This window comes from Saccopteryx bilineata, chromosome 3 (assembly GCF_036850765.1).
Source record: "Saccopteryx bilineata isolate mSacBil1 chromosome 3, mSacBil1_pri_phased_curated, whole genome shotgun sequence".
Lineage (NCBI taxonomy): Eukaryota > Metazoa > Chordata > Mammalia > Chiroptera > Emballonuridae > Saccopteryx > Saccopteryx bilineata.
Window position 1 is genome coordinate 173409008 of NC_089492.1, and position 14293 is coordinate 173423300.

The 14293-nt window shown below is 43.4% G+C and overlaps 1 protein-coding gene across 1 annotated transcript; it reads right to left on the reverse strand.

The window, feature by feature from the left end:
• Positions 1–5379: 5379 nt before the first annotated feature.
• SOX4 (SRY-box transcription factor 4) lies at positions 5380–11169 on the reverse strand. The gene has a single exon (XM_066268287.1). It carries the CDS (start codon positions 8730–8732, stop codon positions 7347–7349), a length of 1386 nt encoding a protein of 461 aa, XP_066124384.1. The 5' UTR covers positions 8733–11169; the 3' UTR covers positions 5380–7346.
• Positions 11170–14293: the final 3124 nt, after the last annotated feature.

Genomic DNA, 14293 nt, shown 5'->3' on the forward strand with positions numbered 1-14293 from the left:
AAGAAAGCAGAGGCCAAGACTGAAGGTCAGGAATTCCAGAAGAGACTATTTTCACAGGTTTTAGGTGTTTGGAACTGGGGAAGTTAGTTAAGAAAGTGGCAATTAACCATACATACAAGGGGAGCTAATTGATCGTTAAACAGGGCCTGGCTGCTCAGCTCTTATATTCAATAAAAGCAGTTACACGTTACACGTACAATACACTTCAGCCAATCATCATACTACACTGCTGGGCATTCACTACCCAGAAAGCCAACTAAGGATAATAGTGTTTTCATATGCCTCTTGCCTTTCAACTGCACATTGTGTCAGGAAATAGCACATTCACTCTATCTTCCAGAACCAGTGGGAAGAATTATGTATTTGGGAAAATATGTAAAGAACCAATAGGCTTAAATGATAATACTCTTTAAGTCCTACCCTTTAAAAAAATACATCCAAAATGCAAATAGAGTATCAGTTGAATGTCCTTCATGTGATGCAAAGCAAGTTTGTGTACTGGTGCACAAATAAGTTGCAACTTTGCCTTAACAAATCTGCAGGGTAAAAGGTGGCAATACTAAAGCTTCTTGCCCTGACCTAACTTAGGCCTGGCCTATTTGGCAGCACTCCATAAACCAATGCCCTGAATTGAAACTGTCAGAAGAAAATAAAATGGGCTAAATTTATTATCAGCTTTCCCCACTGACATATATGCATGGAGGTACACTGCTAAGGCACAAACCAAAATGTAGCAGCCTGGTAAAACACCCCCTGGGAAATGCCTTATGGTGATTGGGAGGCTTTTTTCTTCTTCTTTTTAACATTGAGAAGGAAAACAACACATGCAGGAAACCATAAAAACCTTCAAGTTAACTGTAGCTAACGGTCAATCTCATTAGGCTATAATGGGTAGGTTGTAGACCTCTCTACAAAGGCTGAATGTGCTCCTCTAAATAATTTGCAGTTTTCTCATGTGCTGGAATCTCTGCCTCTTGAACAACACAGCAGAATTTTCACTCATCATATTTACACTGCTTCTATTCTTTCCTGCCTCAGTTACTTCTTCCAAACCTCAGTCCCTGAGTTCATCTTTTATCTCAGAATATATTTTTGTTGAACTAGAGAATACATATACATGTCCATATATGTATTCAACCAAACTAATCACTTACAGTTACTCTTTTAGCTATGATGGTAGGGGCACATCCTTGGAAAATGGATAGGAAGTGGGAGGGCTGAGGGAAGTCAGAGAACTGCCAATCCTGGCCTATGGGCCTACAGCCTGTATCTCTATTTGGGAAGTGGAGAAGACATGTTTGCAGAAATGTCACCTAGGGTTCAAGAAAAAGGGATTCCAGAGCCCTTTCTCTTATTTCTGACCTCATGGCCTCGAGTTAGTCACTTAACTACTCAATTCCATTTCTGCATATAACAAAAGGGAGTTATCCCTTGCTGCATATTTATTAGAATATTCAAAAATACCGTTAAGGCAGTGATTCTCCCACTTCAGAGAGCATCATAAATATATGGGAGGAAGGTTGTTAGGGACTCCACCTCAAGGTCTGTGATCATTTTTATAATCTCGGCCACTAAGAAGAATTTCTAGGTAATTCTGATGTGAGAATTCATGTGTCAGACTGAGAGACAGAGTCCAGGGACTTACTGTTCAGAACTGAGTATCTTCTATGTTGCTTCCACTGTGCTAAACTTGTACCTGCATTACCTTTCTGCAACAATCCATGAGGTAAGGAACTAGTATTTCAAGAGCTCATATAGTAGGCCAGGCATTAGGACACGTATTCTCCATGTTAAATTTCACTTGATTCTCACAATAGCTTTACATGTTAGAATGAATTCTTTCTGTTTAACAGTTTAGAACACAGACTCAACGCAGCTAAGAAATTTGACCAACGTCCTCCACAGCTAGTTGGCTTAAGAGCCATTTTCCACAAAGCCTGGAGTTCCCACATACCACAGCTGAGATAATACAGGCAGCTTAATATGCAAAAGCATTTTGGAAGCTCTTAAAAGGTGCCTTTGAAGCAATGTAAATATAAAGTCAACAAATAAGAATTAAATATTTATTACATGCAAGGAAATGGAAGGCAAATTTGGGGAAACAAGAAATATTTAAGGCCTAGTTCCTGTTGTCTAAGAATACCAGGCTACTGAGTGAAACCAGTTTGGCTGTATTAGAATTTTGGAGAACTGGAAAGATGGGCTAAATTCTTGTGTGCAAGGCATTGAATGGCAGGCAGCATGTGAATTTTGTGTGAAGGAGAATCTGATAGATTTTTAGCAGAGCCTGACCCTACCCAGATACCTGGACATGCTTCTCTCCGACAGGCCCTCTCTACTTTAGCTTCCAGACGAAAGCCAACGTGCAGACATAGAAATGTGTATGAAAATTTCCAAAATGAACCAGAGGAGTATGGGTAAACAAACATTAGTTAAATGTGGGTTACAAGGTGCTGCTTAGGCCTCAAAGGAGAAAAAAAGGGCCCAAATGAATACCACCAGAGAAAAATCAAGTATAACCACCTTCCACCTTAAGAAATCCAAATGGGAAGAGTTGCATCCTTAGCAGATTCTCGGGGTTTTATTTCACATATAGAGCTTTCCAAATGCCTCCTGGGCATTTTTAAATTAAATCTTTGATTAAGCATTCTGACCGACCCCCCCCCCCACACACACACACATTACCCAATTACCCAACTATGTTTTCTAATTCATGAACATTATAAACACAGGAAATACAGTACTTACAAATGTTGATATCCACTTCCCAACCCTTTGCTTTCTCATTTTCTTCAGAATCCTTTAATGCCTCCAGTCCCCCACACTCCAGGCCCCCAGAGCAGGAAGCACAGATCCGGGAAGCCAGTGTAGGCACTCAGCCCATCACATCAGTTTGCATGCTCTTTATTTTTCCTTGGCACTTACAGGCATTCAATTAGGAACTGACAAACCTTACTTAAGCAGGTATTACTGATGTACCATTCTGATGGAGCATGGGGACAGAAGCAGTGTCTTTAAAAAGGACTTGATATTCCCAAAAGAAAACCTGAAATTTATTATTTTATATTGGTCCAAATTATCTGAAACAGTCATACTAAACTAGTTTCTCAGCTTTATTATGCCTTGTACCACCTAACACATACCTCTTATGAATAAAAATTGATTGCAAGGAAGAAAAATATAAAGATGTTTCTGACATTTACTCTGTCACCTCCTAGGATGGACTCACACATTTCAGCTTTTATTTTTAAAGCAACATTATAAAAATTCTTGAAGAAAATATTTAAGGTATCTTCCCTTACATGAAAAGTCAAGGGAGAAATGGAGAATAAACATAGTTCTAACAAGAGAAACTTACAAAATAAAATATACTTTTTAAAAAATGCATCATATAGGCTTATTTATGTCAAGGTTTTGACACTTAGGATCTAAAAAAACTAATCAATCATTAGTACAATGAGCAAAAATTAAATTTAAGCATTTTTTTATAGAAGAGTTCTTCCTCCTTTTGCAAATTACAAATGCAAAACACAAATGCAATTAAAACTAAATATATTAGCAACTACATGAAAGAAAAATTTGAAGGCTAGTAGCTATAATGATCTTTAAAAATAAATTATATTGAAACACAATTCTATTATTTTGGAGGGGGAATTATTGCTTTTCATTGAACAACAAAAAAAATTGCTTGTTTTGGACTATCTGCCCCCAAAATGTCTTCTTTCAACTGTGTTCTCCAGGATAGACACTCCCTTACCTACAAGCAATCCTGGATGACTAAAGGGTTATTTCCAAATACTTCTTTTATTAACCCCTCCTTCTCCAGTGCAGAAATACTAGAAGAAATAGAAAACACACATTTTAAATTAACAAGCATTTGGAAAGTGAACATGGGTTGCGTGAATATCGTTAACTCTCAGATAAATAACAAAAAATGGTGCTACTTCACAAGTTGCAAGTTCCAAACCAAATACTAATGGGCCTTAGGAAATCCAAGGGACGCAGGTCTCAGTAACACTGCTGGGCCTGATGCTTATAAAAAATGTAAATCTCCACCAGCTGATTGTGTGCTATTCAGATTGAGAGGGGGAGAGCTTTCCTGCTAGCCCTCACAAGCTAGCTTCTCCCAGGTAATGCCTATTGCTGCATTTCACTTGCATCAATAATCACATCTGGGCATGGCACACAAATGGAGATTTTAGCACCATGTGAATCTTTCTGCTTTTGAGAAAAAAAAATTTATAAAATTTTGTATTTATTGACTTTTTCTCCACAATATATAATTTAAGACTTATTTGTTCTTAATCTGTGAAAAACAATTCTAGCCACTGCTAGATAGTAACTATGGGCAAGTCAAGGAGAAAGCAGCTTTAGGAACATAAAAGTTAAAGAAAAAAAGATCATCCAGCCAGTTTCATCCTTGAAGAATTCTGTCCATGTTGCCCCTCCCCCCCTTTTAAAATTTCAAGACAAAGGGCATTTTTTAAAAATGTGGCAACCTCAAAAAAAATTCCTAGAAAGCAGAGCTGACACATATTCGGCTGATGCCATCATTTCGGGGTCAGGGCCTGCCAAATTTGGCTGAGAGGAATTTAGTATTCCTCAGTAAGATAGCATTTAACAGTCTCCTCTCTGAGAACTCACTAGTTTCAATGCTAAGGCAGAGGGTGTAGTTTCTAGACACTGTAGGGCCTTCCTAATTGTAGGCTTCAGGCATAATAATGACAAAAGTCAAGATTTAGGGTTCAGTTCCAGCTGATTTTATTTCCTTCTCAAAAAAAGTTATTTACAGAAGGTATATATCAACAATCTGACAGGCAGTGAACTTGACATGATTAGCTGGCATGATTTTTCTTTTTTTATCCCCTAAACATTGTTTTTTGTAGCCTTAAATTTTAAGACAAATATTCTTCTACACGGCATATTGCACAGGATGGATGGCAAAAAAAAAAAAAAAAAAAAAAAGTTTAAAAACACAAAACCCTTAACGGAACTGCCTTAAAAGGCAGACGTCCTAGTGCCTGTCATGTTATATTAAACATACATACACACAATCTTTTTGCTTATTATAATACAGACTTAAATGTACAAAGATGTTTTCCACTTTTTTCAATCTTTAAACACAACAGCTATAAACCTGAACACATATGCTATCATCATGCCATAAGACTAAAACAATTATATTTAGCGACAAGTAGAAAGGATTAAATAGTCAAATACAAGAATGAAAAACGCAGTACATAGTGTCGCGAACTCAAATCGGCATTTAGATAGATCCAGTGGTTTAAACGGCACGTTTTTGCTTATAAAAAAAAGTGCAAAAAAGATGTGGTTTACAAATTAAAGCTACAGGATCCCTTTTTGCTGTAAATGCACCAGGCACCAGTTTTAAAGCCTCTGGACAGAACAGCATTTTGTCTTAAAAAATGTGTTTTTCTGAAAAGCATACAGTGTTTGGCTAAGTCTCCTCCCCTGTCATAAGACTGGGGTGGAAGGGTGGACACTGGTGGCAGGTTAAGGGATACTGTCACTTTAAGAAGCCTGCAGATTGAAGTGTAAACATGGAGAAATTAGGGGCTGATTTTTTTTAAACTGAGATATTAACCAGCCGCCCTATTATAAAATCAGGAAATCCAAACAGCGATTTACACCGATTAACACCCCCTTTATATATTTTTTACAAAAATACACTGAGAAAATAATCAAACGTTTTCATCTCTCTTGTCTTTTTTGTTTTTTTAAAAGTGTCAAAAGTCTACATTTAAATATAAAAAATTAAAAGTTAAAACTCTAGCCCTTCAGTGAAGGAGACGTAAAATGGCGTGGGTAACAACAACTACCAAAAAAAAGAGAGGAAAAAAAAGAAAAAAGAAAAGGAAGGAAGAAATAAGTAAAAAAAACAACAAAAAAAAGGACAAAATAAGGAAAAAAATGTTTGGCCAGTATAAATACGTCCACATATAAAATGGCATCTGATTACATTTACAAATAAAAGAAATACGAGGATGGAGCATCGGTGAGGGGAAAAAAAAAACACGTCTTCTCATTTACACCTAGAAGGAATAAACACATACACACTGAGAAAAAAATTTGGTCCTGAATTGTTTTTTCAAAGTCCAGCACAGATTTGAGTTGCGTTTGAATCCTTTAAAGAGTTAAGAATGAAAAAAAGCTGGTGATAATTTTGTAGTAGGAATCAAACAGAGCGCCATCTATCTGCTTTTTATATTATCCTACACTATTTTAAAACTGCTCAACAGTCTCATACAGAAATCTTTAAAAGATAAGACAGGAGAACATGCTATAGTAACCCCACCAGTGAAATAATCCAACACCATCACGATTCCAATAAAGAGAAAAAAAAAACCAAAAACCTTTTTCTTCCCTCCCCCCCCCCCCCCGAAACCACTCGCCCTCCATTGCCCGGGGACACATACAACAGTCGCCACCCCTACTGCGGGCTCAGGAGGTCCCCCTCGCCCACATCATCCACCTGGAAGGCGAGAGCCCCGGGCCGCCGCCGCCGCCGCCACCTTCTTCCCGACGTACAAATCCGTCTCAGTTCGTTATTCGCCCCTTTCCAGTTCGCGCTCTCGTGGCCCCGGCCCCCCACCCTCACTGGTGTGGCTTCTTCCAACCAGGTTCTCAAGTCATTTCCGAGCGCCAGGCACTCCACATCTCCGGCTGCAGGGGCAAGGGGGAAAAAGGAAGAAAAAAGACGGGCTTTGACCAGCGTGGAGTCTTTCAGTCCCGGCGCTTGAGCCTGCGTGGCTCCAAAACATCTGCCGTCGGTCAACCTCGCTTCCCCAAATCTTGTGTCTTCTTCAGAAAAAAAAGGGGGGGCGTGCAGAGGGCAAAATCCCCAGGGGCGCGCTAGACATTTCTTTTACCCTCCCCCCCCTTCTCTCTTGACGAAGGAACAAAGCAACAAAAAATTAAAAACACTAAGGAGGCTTAGAAAGAGGAACGAGATTTCTGCACTCCAGAAAATTCCCAACTCGGCTTCTCGCTGGGGTACAGACCAGTCCCGAAGCCGGGGGGCGGGTCTCTTCACGCAAATGGGGGAACATTCGAAGGAGCATTTTTTTTTGCCATCACAACATCATCAACAACAATAAAAGGTCGCCCGTCTCCCTCCGCTCCACCGCGTCGCCGGTGAGTGGGGGATGGGATCTTGGGTCCCCAAACGCCACGCGCTCCTCTTCCGCGACCGCAACGGGGGCCTGTCGGCCCCGCTCATCACTTTTTTGTTTTTCTTTTCCTCCCCCCCTCCCCTTTTACTCTCTACACTCTCTGTCCACCTTTTCTCCCTCGGTCGCCCCGACCCTCCTCTCCAGAGCGCGCCATTAGTAGGTGAAGACCAGATTGGAGATGCTGGACTCGAGCCAGTCCCCTGAAATCATCTCGCTGACCTCGGGCGTGCAGTAGTCCGGAAACTCGAAGTGCGAGCCCGAGCCCGGCTCCAGGGTGAAGTCCAGGTCCCGGTCCAGCGCCGACGACGAGCTGAAACTGCCCAGGGACATGCTCTCAAAGTTTGAGCTGGGGTTCAGGTCGAGCAGGTCGTCCTCGAACTCGTCGTCGGAGGCCGAAGAGCCCGCGGAGGAGGAGGCCGAGGAGGAGTGGGACGAGGCCGAAGAGGACGCGTGCGACGGCGCGCTGGACGGCGCGGGCGAGGCCGCGCGCAGGCTGGCGTAGCCGCGGTGGTCCGCGGGCGAGCGGCCCGCGGCCGGCGACGAGGCGGCGCTGCTGCGGCCGTTCAGGCCCGGCCCGTCGGGCGGGCAGCCGGGGCCCCCCTCCTCGTACAGGCCCAGGGGGTCGCTGGGGTCGGCGGCCGCGCCCACGCTCGCAGGCGACGCCGCGGCGCCCAGGCCGCTAAAAAGGTAGACGCGCTTCACCTTCTTCTCGGCCGGGGGCTTGCCCGGGGCCCCGAGCGGGGCGGAGGCCGCGGCGCCGGGAGTCCGCGCCTTGTACAGCGAGTGGTGGTCGGCGGCCGCGGCGCCCAAGGGCAGCAGGGCGGCAGCCCCCGCCTGCTCGGACGCGAAGGAGGCGGCCGCCGCTTTCCCGCCACCGCCGCCGCCACCCGCCAAGATGAGCTTGGCGTGTGGCTTGCCGCCCCCGCCGCCCGCCACCTTGGAGCCACAGCTCTTTTTCTGCGCGGGTTTGGAGTTGGCGCCGCCGCCGCTCGCGCCGCCGCCTCCGCCCCCCGCGCTGCTGCTCCCGCCGCCACCGCCCCCGTGGCCGCCCCCGCCGCTGCCACCGACCTTGTCGCCCTTTTCCCCCGGCTTGGAGGCGGCGGCAGCGGAGGAGCTGGCGTTGGCGTTGCCGGACTTCACCTTCTTCCTGGGCCGGTACTTGTAGTCGGGGTAGTCAGCCATGTGCTTGAGGCGCAGCCGCTCCGCCTCCCGAATGAAAGGGATCTTGTCGCTGTCTTTGAGCAGCTTCCAGCGTTTGCCCAGCCGCTTGGAGATCTCGGCGTTGTGCATGTCGGGCGACTGCTCCATGATCTTGCGCCGCTCGATCTGTGACCACACCATAAAGGCGTTCATGGGCCGCTTGATGTGCCCGCTGGGCGTCTTGCACCAGCTCGGGTCGTCGGCCTTGCCGCCCGTGGAGGCAGTGGAGCCGGGCGTGGGAGACGAGGCGATGCCCAGCTCGAGGCCGGCGCCGGAGTCCGAGCTCTCGCCGGCCAGCAGCGCTTCCGTGTTCTCCGCGTTGTTAGTTTGCTGCACCATGGCCCCGGCTCCGCGGGCGCCCACGCGCGCTCACAGCCCGGCGGCGGCCGCGGCGCGATCGCCGGGCCCTCCCGGCTCCCCCGGCCGAGCGCACGCCGAATGGGAGGACGCTCGCGGCAGCCGAGCGGACCCCTCCACTCCCGGTCGGGGCGGAGGTGGGCGAGAAGAAAGTCTCCAAAAGATGAGAGGAAGGAGTGCTGCGCCTCTTGGAGAGGAGTTATAGTTCCCAGGCTGGAAAGTCTCTCCTTCCCACTCTCACCGCGCCGCAGTTTGTTCTTTCTCTGAGTCTGGAGACCGTGCTAAAGTGGAGAGGAGTTTCTAGAATGCTGGTTGCTGAAGCTTCCAATGCAAGTTTCTCGCCGCCTCCCAGACAAGTCTTTTTCTCTCTTTTTCTTCCCCTGAAGCAGTTGATTCCAGTTCAGGAGCGCTCTCAGGAGCTCAGGAAAGCGACATCGTCTCTATCACTTAGTCTTTTTCTTACAATGCAAAGCAAAAGACTGGCTCCTGGACTCGCTCTGTGGGCGGAATCGGCAATAAGGAGTTTGTGCAATTATTTTGTTGCAAGGTAGGAAGCCAAAAAGCCTTCATGCAACAGACTGGCATGAATAAATGTATGTTTCCTCCTCCCTTCTGCAAGAAGGGAGCTGGGTATGGTAGAGTTCCTCCAATGCAGATTCTTAAAGAGCGTGCAGGAACTAGAGAGACCCGGGAGCGAAACCGGCCTCTTCCCCTCACACACTATTTCTCTTGCTGCAGCTTAGAGCAGACCCCAATTCCGCCTCGCGCCTCTTTATCCTTTCACAGTCTTGGCCTCGGCCAATCAGCCGCTGTAACCAACGCTTCCTCGTGCCAAGCCCCTCCCCCGGGCTTTCCATTGGCTTGGAACCCGATGCAATAATAATCTCCGCGTGCAATGAGAAGCTCCAAATCTGACCTCATTCCAATTTACAGAGCAAACTTTTTAAAAGGGCTAGAAGTACAGCTGAGATTTCTGCTCTTTTTTCCTTTTGCTGTGTGTGTGTGCGCGCGCGTGTGTGAGAAGTGGATGTTAATGCATGAAATTATTAAGGAGAGAGACGGAAATGTATTTTTACCATTATGTTAGATAACAAGGGGCTTGTAAGGGGAGGGGTAAGGGTGAAATACTGTAAATGGAAGCTTTCTGCTTAAAAGCCAAGTGATTATTTTTATTAGTTCTTTTCAATATTGGAATAAAGAACCAGTCTCTAGTGCAAAATCTGTTCTTCGGCTCCTTCATAAAGCCAACGATGTAAAAGGGGGAGGGAAAACTACAACAATAAATCAATAGATATTGAAAACCATTAAGAAAGTGGTACCTAGCCACCTGTCATCACAATTATTTTAACAACTCTAGGTACAGCACAGGTGTTGATATATTGTGTAAATCCCTTCAGAGCAATTTTTGTGCTGTTTGTGGAAGGCAGAAAAGAGGAGTTTTTGCAATAATTACATGCTCTCTTAACCAAACAGGTTATTTAATGATTTGAACTCTCCTACAAATCCTGGATAGCTCAAACAAACAGAGGTGCTTTCCATTGGAACACATTAGGCAGTGTTCCATAATTAATTCAATGGGAGCGTTTCCACAGAGTTTTGTATAGGATGATAATGGTGAGGAAAAGACGGGAATCGATTGTACTTTCTAAATATTTGTTTTCTACATTTCATATTTTCAAAACAAAAGATTACTTCACTCTCTGTCATTCCCCTTTCAAACCCTCTTCTTCCTTTTCCTTATATATATAATATTTTTCCTATATATTCCTTCTACATATTTGTTACTTGAATGAAATGGAACTGAAAGGCCAAAGCAAAGACGAACTGTAAAAGAAGGGGGTAACTGGTAGTGGAAGAGAATGGAGCCTCTGGGTTTATTTTAGACCTAGCTGTTGGTCTTTCTCACTGGTTTTGTAACCCTGGGGATGTGATCAAGTCTGTTTTCTTCATCAAATATGGAAACACTAGGAGCTACTTTATATAGGGTTGTTGTGAGGGTTCAATGAGTTTGATGTGTAGTAAGTCCTCAGTGAATGCTGTTATCCTTCCCTTGATAATTCATATGTTTGAGACACTCCTTCAAGTAGAAGCAGCCTATTGTTCAAGAGACTAAAATTAAAGATGGCCACTGATATGAAAAAATAATCACAGATTGGGGATGTGAACCATCCAAGGACAATACTGGCAACCCGATTGTCCCAATCATTTTAAAAGAAAGGAACTTTGTGAAAAGTATTGTGACGAATGTGGTAAAGAAAATTTACCTACTTGGAATACATGTTAATGTGGCCACAAAAACTACCTTTATTCCAAGGTGTGAAAATTAAAATTCCAGTAAAAGTTGGTCTTCCCTAACACCCTAATAGTAAACTTTTTCTACAGGCCAATGATAGGTGGTTAGGGAGGGCCAACCTAACATAATTAAGTCAGCTTTCGATTCAGATCAAACTTGTGCTAAGCAGCAGATTTCTATTTATCTTGTCAAACTTTTAAAGTATGTAGGCTGGCAAAAGTCCCAGATTGTCAGATTTAGAATTTTACTGGAAAGAACACCCTTTGGAGACATCTGAATGGATCTCTAAGGATCAACCACAAGCAAGAATGTTTTTGTGGGTAAAAGCAAAAAATTTTGACCATTAACTACCCAAGTTATATGCTTTTTCTTTTAGAAGGAGAAACCAATCTTAAAAACAAACAAAAGCCCCCACAGGCACATTTTTTTTGCATATAACAAAGTTGGGTGTGTTATGTATTTAATTTTCTTTGGTATGCACATCAAAACACACCCCTAAATATTATCAATCTGATAGTAAAATTAAGAGGTCTGGTTTTTTTGTTTGTTTTTGTAAAATCAATATTGTCACTAAAATAAAAAAATAAATACTGTATTTATTTTAGAATTTGTACCACCAAGTGATTTGAGAATGTAGCTGTTTTGACAATTCAGTGAAGGTGTGAGTATCAATATTATTGATTATACTTCTAATGCCATTTATGCTTATACTACTGAATATGAAAAGTGGAAGTTAGTCAAAGCAGTTATAGTAATTTTGTTTATGCTTAAAGCACACAGATTTTTAAAAGTATGTACCAAAAAAAATAGTCACTGGCTCATTTTTATTCAGTGTATTTTCTGTATTGCAACAAATCCAATAGATTTTAAGAAACAGCATTGTTACATGCCACTAAGGAAGAAAAACTGCCAATGAAACTGTGACATCCCCCAGTTGTAGGACATAGTCCTATTTCAGAGTTGTTCAAAATGAAAAGCTTGTTAAAATTGAAGAAACACATTTTAGTAATTTCCATTGACTTTTTAAGATTATTATAGTATGTATGAATGCTTAGACTTCTGAAGTAGGTTTGTTCTTATGTTAGTAGTTCTCTTAAAATGTAAGAAAACATGTGATGAACAGCCTTTTATTAAAATCATCTTTCTCACCAACTAAGTATGTGCATACTGAAATGTGTTAGGCTTCTGAATAACAATGGAAAAAAGATTCCTGTGTTCTCATTACTTAACTTCACATGCTTTATAACCAGTTCTCCATTACTGATGTTTTTTCCCCAAATACCAGATACTTGGCGGCCCCTACTAAATCAGTACTCAGTGTTCCCTCTGCTGGCTTTCCAGTTCATGAAGTAATTCCTTTTTTTTTTTTTTTTTTTTTTTTTTTTGCATTTTTCCGAAGCTGGAAACGGGGAGGCAGTCAGACTCCCGCCTGCGCACGACCTGGATCCACCCGGCACGCCCTCTGGGGCGTTGCTCTGTTGCATCCAGAGCCAAACTAGCGCCTGAGGCAGAGGCCACAGAGCCATCCTCAGCTCCTGGGCCATCTTTGCTCCAATGGAGCCTCGGCTGTGGGAGGGGAAAAGAGAGACAGAAAGGAAGGAGAGGGGGAGGGGTGGAGAAGCAGATGGGCACTTCTCCTGTGTGCCCTGGCCGGGAATCGAACCCGGGACTCCAGCACACCAGGCCGACGCTCTACCACTGAGCCAACCGGCCAGGGCTTGTAATTCTTAATAATGCTACACTTTTAAACCAAGATAATTTTTCAAAAAATAAATTTTGTATTAGAATAATAGACAAAGTGTCTTTGTTAGCAAGGATATTAGACATTTCAAATTTTGAATTAAGGAAATATTTTACCTTATTTATTTCCCATTAAAGAATGGAATTCTATTTGAGATGTAGTGTGATATCTGATAATTCATTTCTTCTGCTCTCACACACCTGTGTAACATAAAATCCTGCATTCATAAAACAGTATGAGGTATAGAGGGAAATAAGATTCTATCCCACTGCTTAATGTATTCCTATAGCATAAACAGGGGTGGAAATCCTGAAGGGAAATTAGCTTAACAAATTTGTATTTGCACTGGTTTGCAAGATTTTGCCTTGCCTTGATTATAAAAAGTATGATTGTAAGAGCTGGGCTGACCTGACAAGCATTCAGTTCAAATAAAAATAAAGAAAGGAAAAAAAACCCTCTTTATTACTTTAGCAGATAGGAAAAAAACCCTGAGAAATTTGATGTCATTGACCTTTGTCAGCTGAAAGGCCCCAGGCTTTTCAGTTCCACACTTTCTGCAAAGGAACCCTCCACAGGAGGCTGACTTCTCAATCAAGTAGAAAAACATAACTTGCACTTCATCCTTTTGGGCTGATGAAGTTGTATTAGAACTGGACTTCCTTTTGGTGGGTTGCATTGAAAAAAAAGTAATAAAAATAACATGGAAGCATTTATTTGCCAAATGTCAAAACATGATCCTGGAGTAAAATGGAATCCATGATGTATTTTTACTCTTTGAATAAACTAAGAACCATGCATTTCTAATAATTTTTACTATTTTTTCTCCCATCCTAACCAGCCACTAGCACCTGATAGGCTTAAATAAGCACTTCATACCAATGCCAACCCATCTTTATTTCCTCTCAATTTTCTGAGAACAAGCAGAAAATTGAGTGAGTGTTTGGCACACACAGATTAGAAGCATGCAATGCCCAGGCCGGGCACACACACCCACGGGGATCCAGGGTTTGCTTTGCATGCAGCCAGCCGGCTCCCAACCTGGGGAGGAGCCGCCGCCAGGTGGCAGCGCTGAGCCTCCCTGAGCCCTGGAGAAGACGTGGGAAAACGTGAGGGACCACAGATTTCTTTCTTTTCCCCCTTCCTCTGCTCCCGAACCCTCACCATCCTCCATTATCTATTTTCTTTAGGTAGCAGTTTAAACAATCAGCGGTTAATTCGTTGTATCAGTGAATTTTCATAGTTTTTTTTTTCATAAATGAAAGTTTCGAGCAACCGATCGCCGCCTCCTGTTCACTTGTCAGAAGCTCCAGAGACGGGGAAAGCCAGGCTAGCCCCCGTTGGGATTCGAGTGAATGAACCAAGGAGATTGCCAATTACTGGGTCGGGATCTTGCCAAAGCCGGAGTGAGTTAGTACGCGGTTTTTCCGCCAGCAGCTCTCGGTCTCTGAGAGCGGGTGCAGAAAACCGGTGTGCATTATTTCAAGATTAGCAAAGGCCACTCCTCCTCCT

Coding starts and splice junctions, on each gene's coding strand:
- SOX4 (XM_066268287.1), bottom strand. CDS start 8,732: ATGGTGCAGCAAACTAACAACGCGGAGAACACGGAAGCGCTGCTGGCC.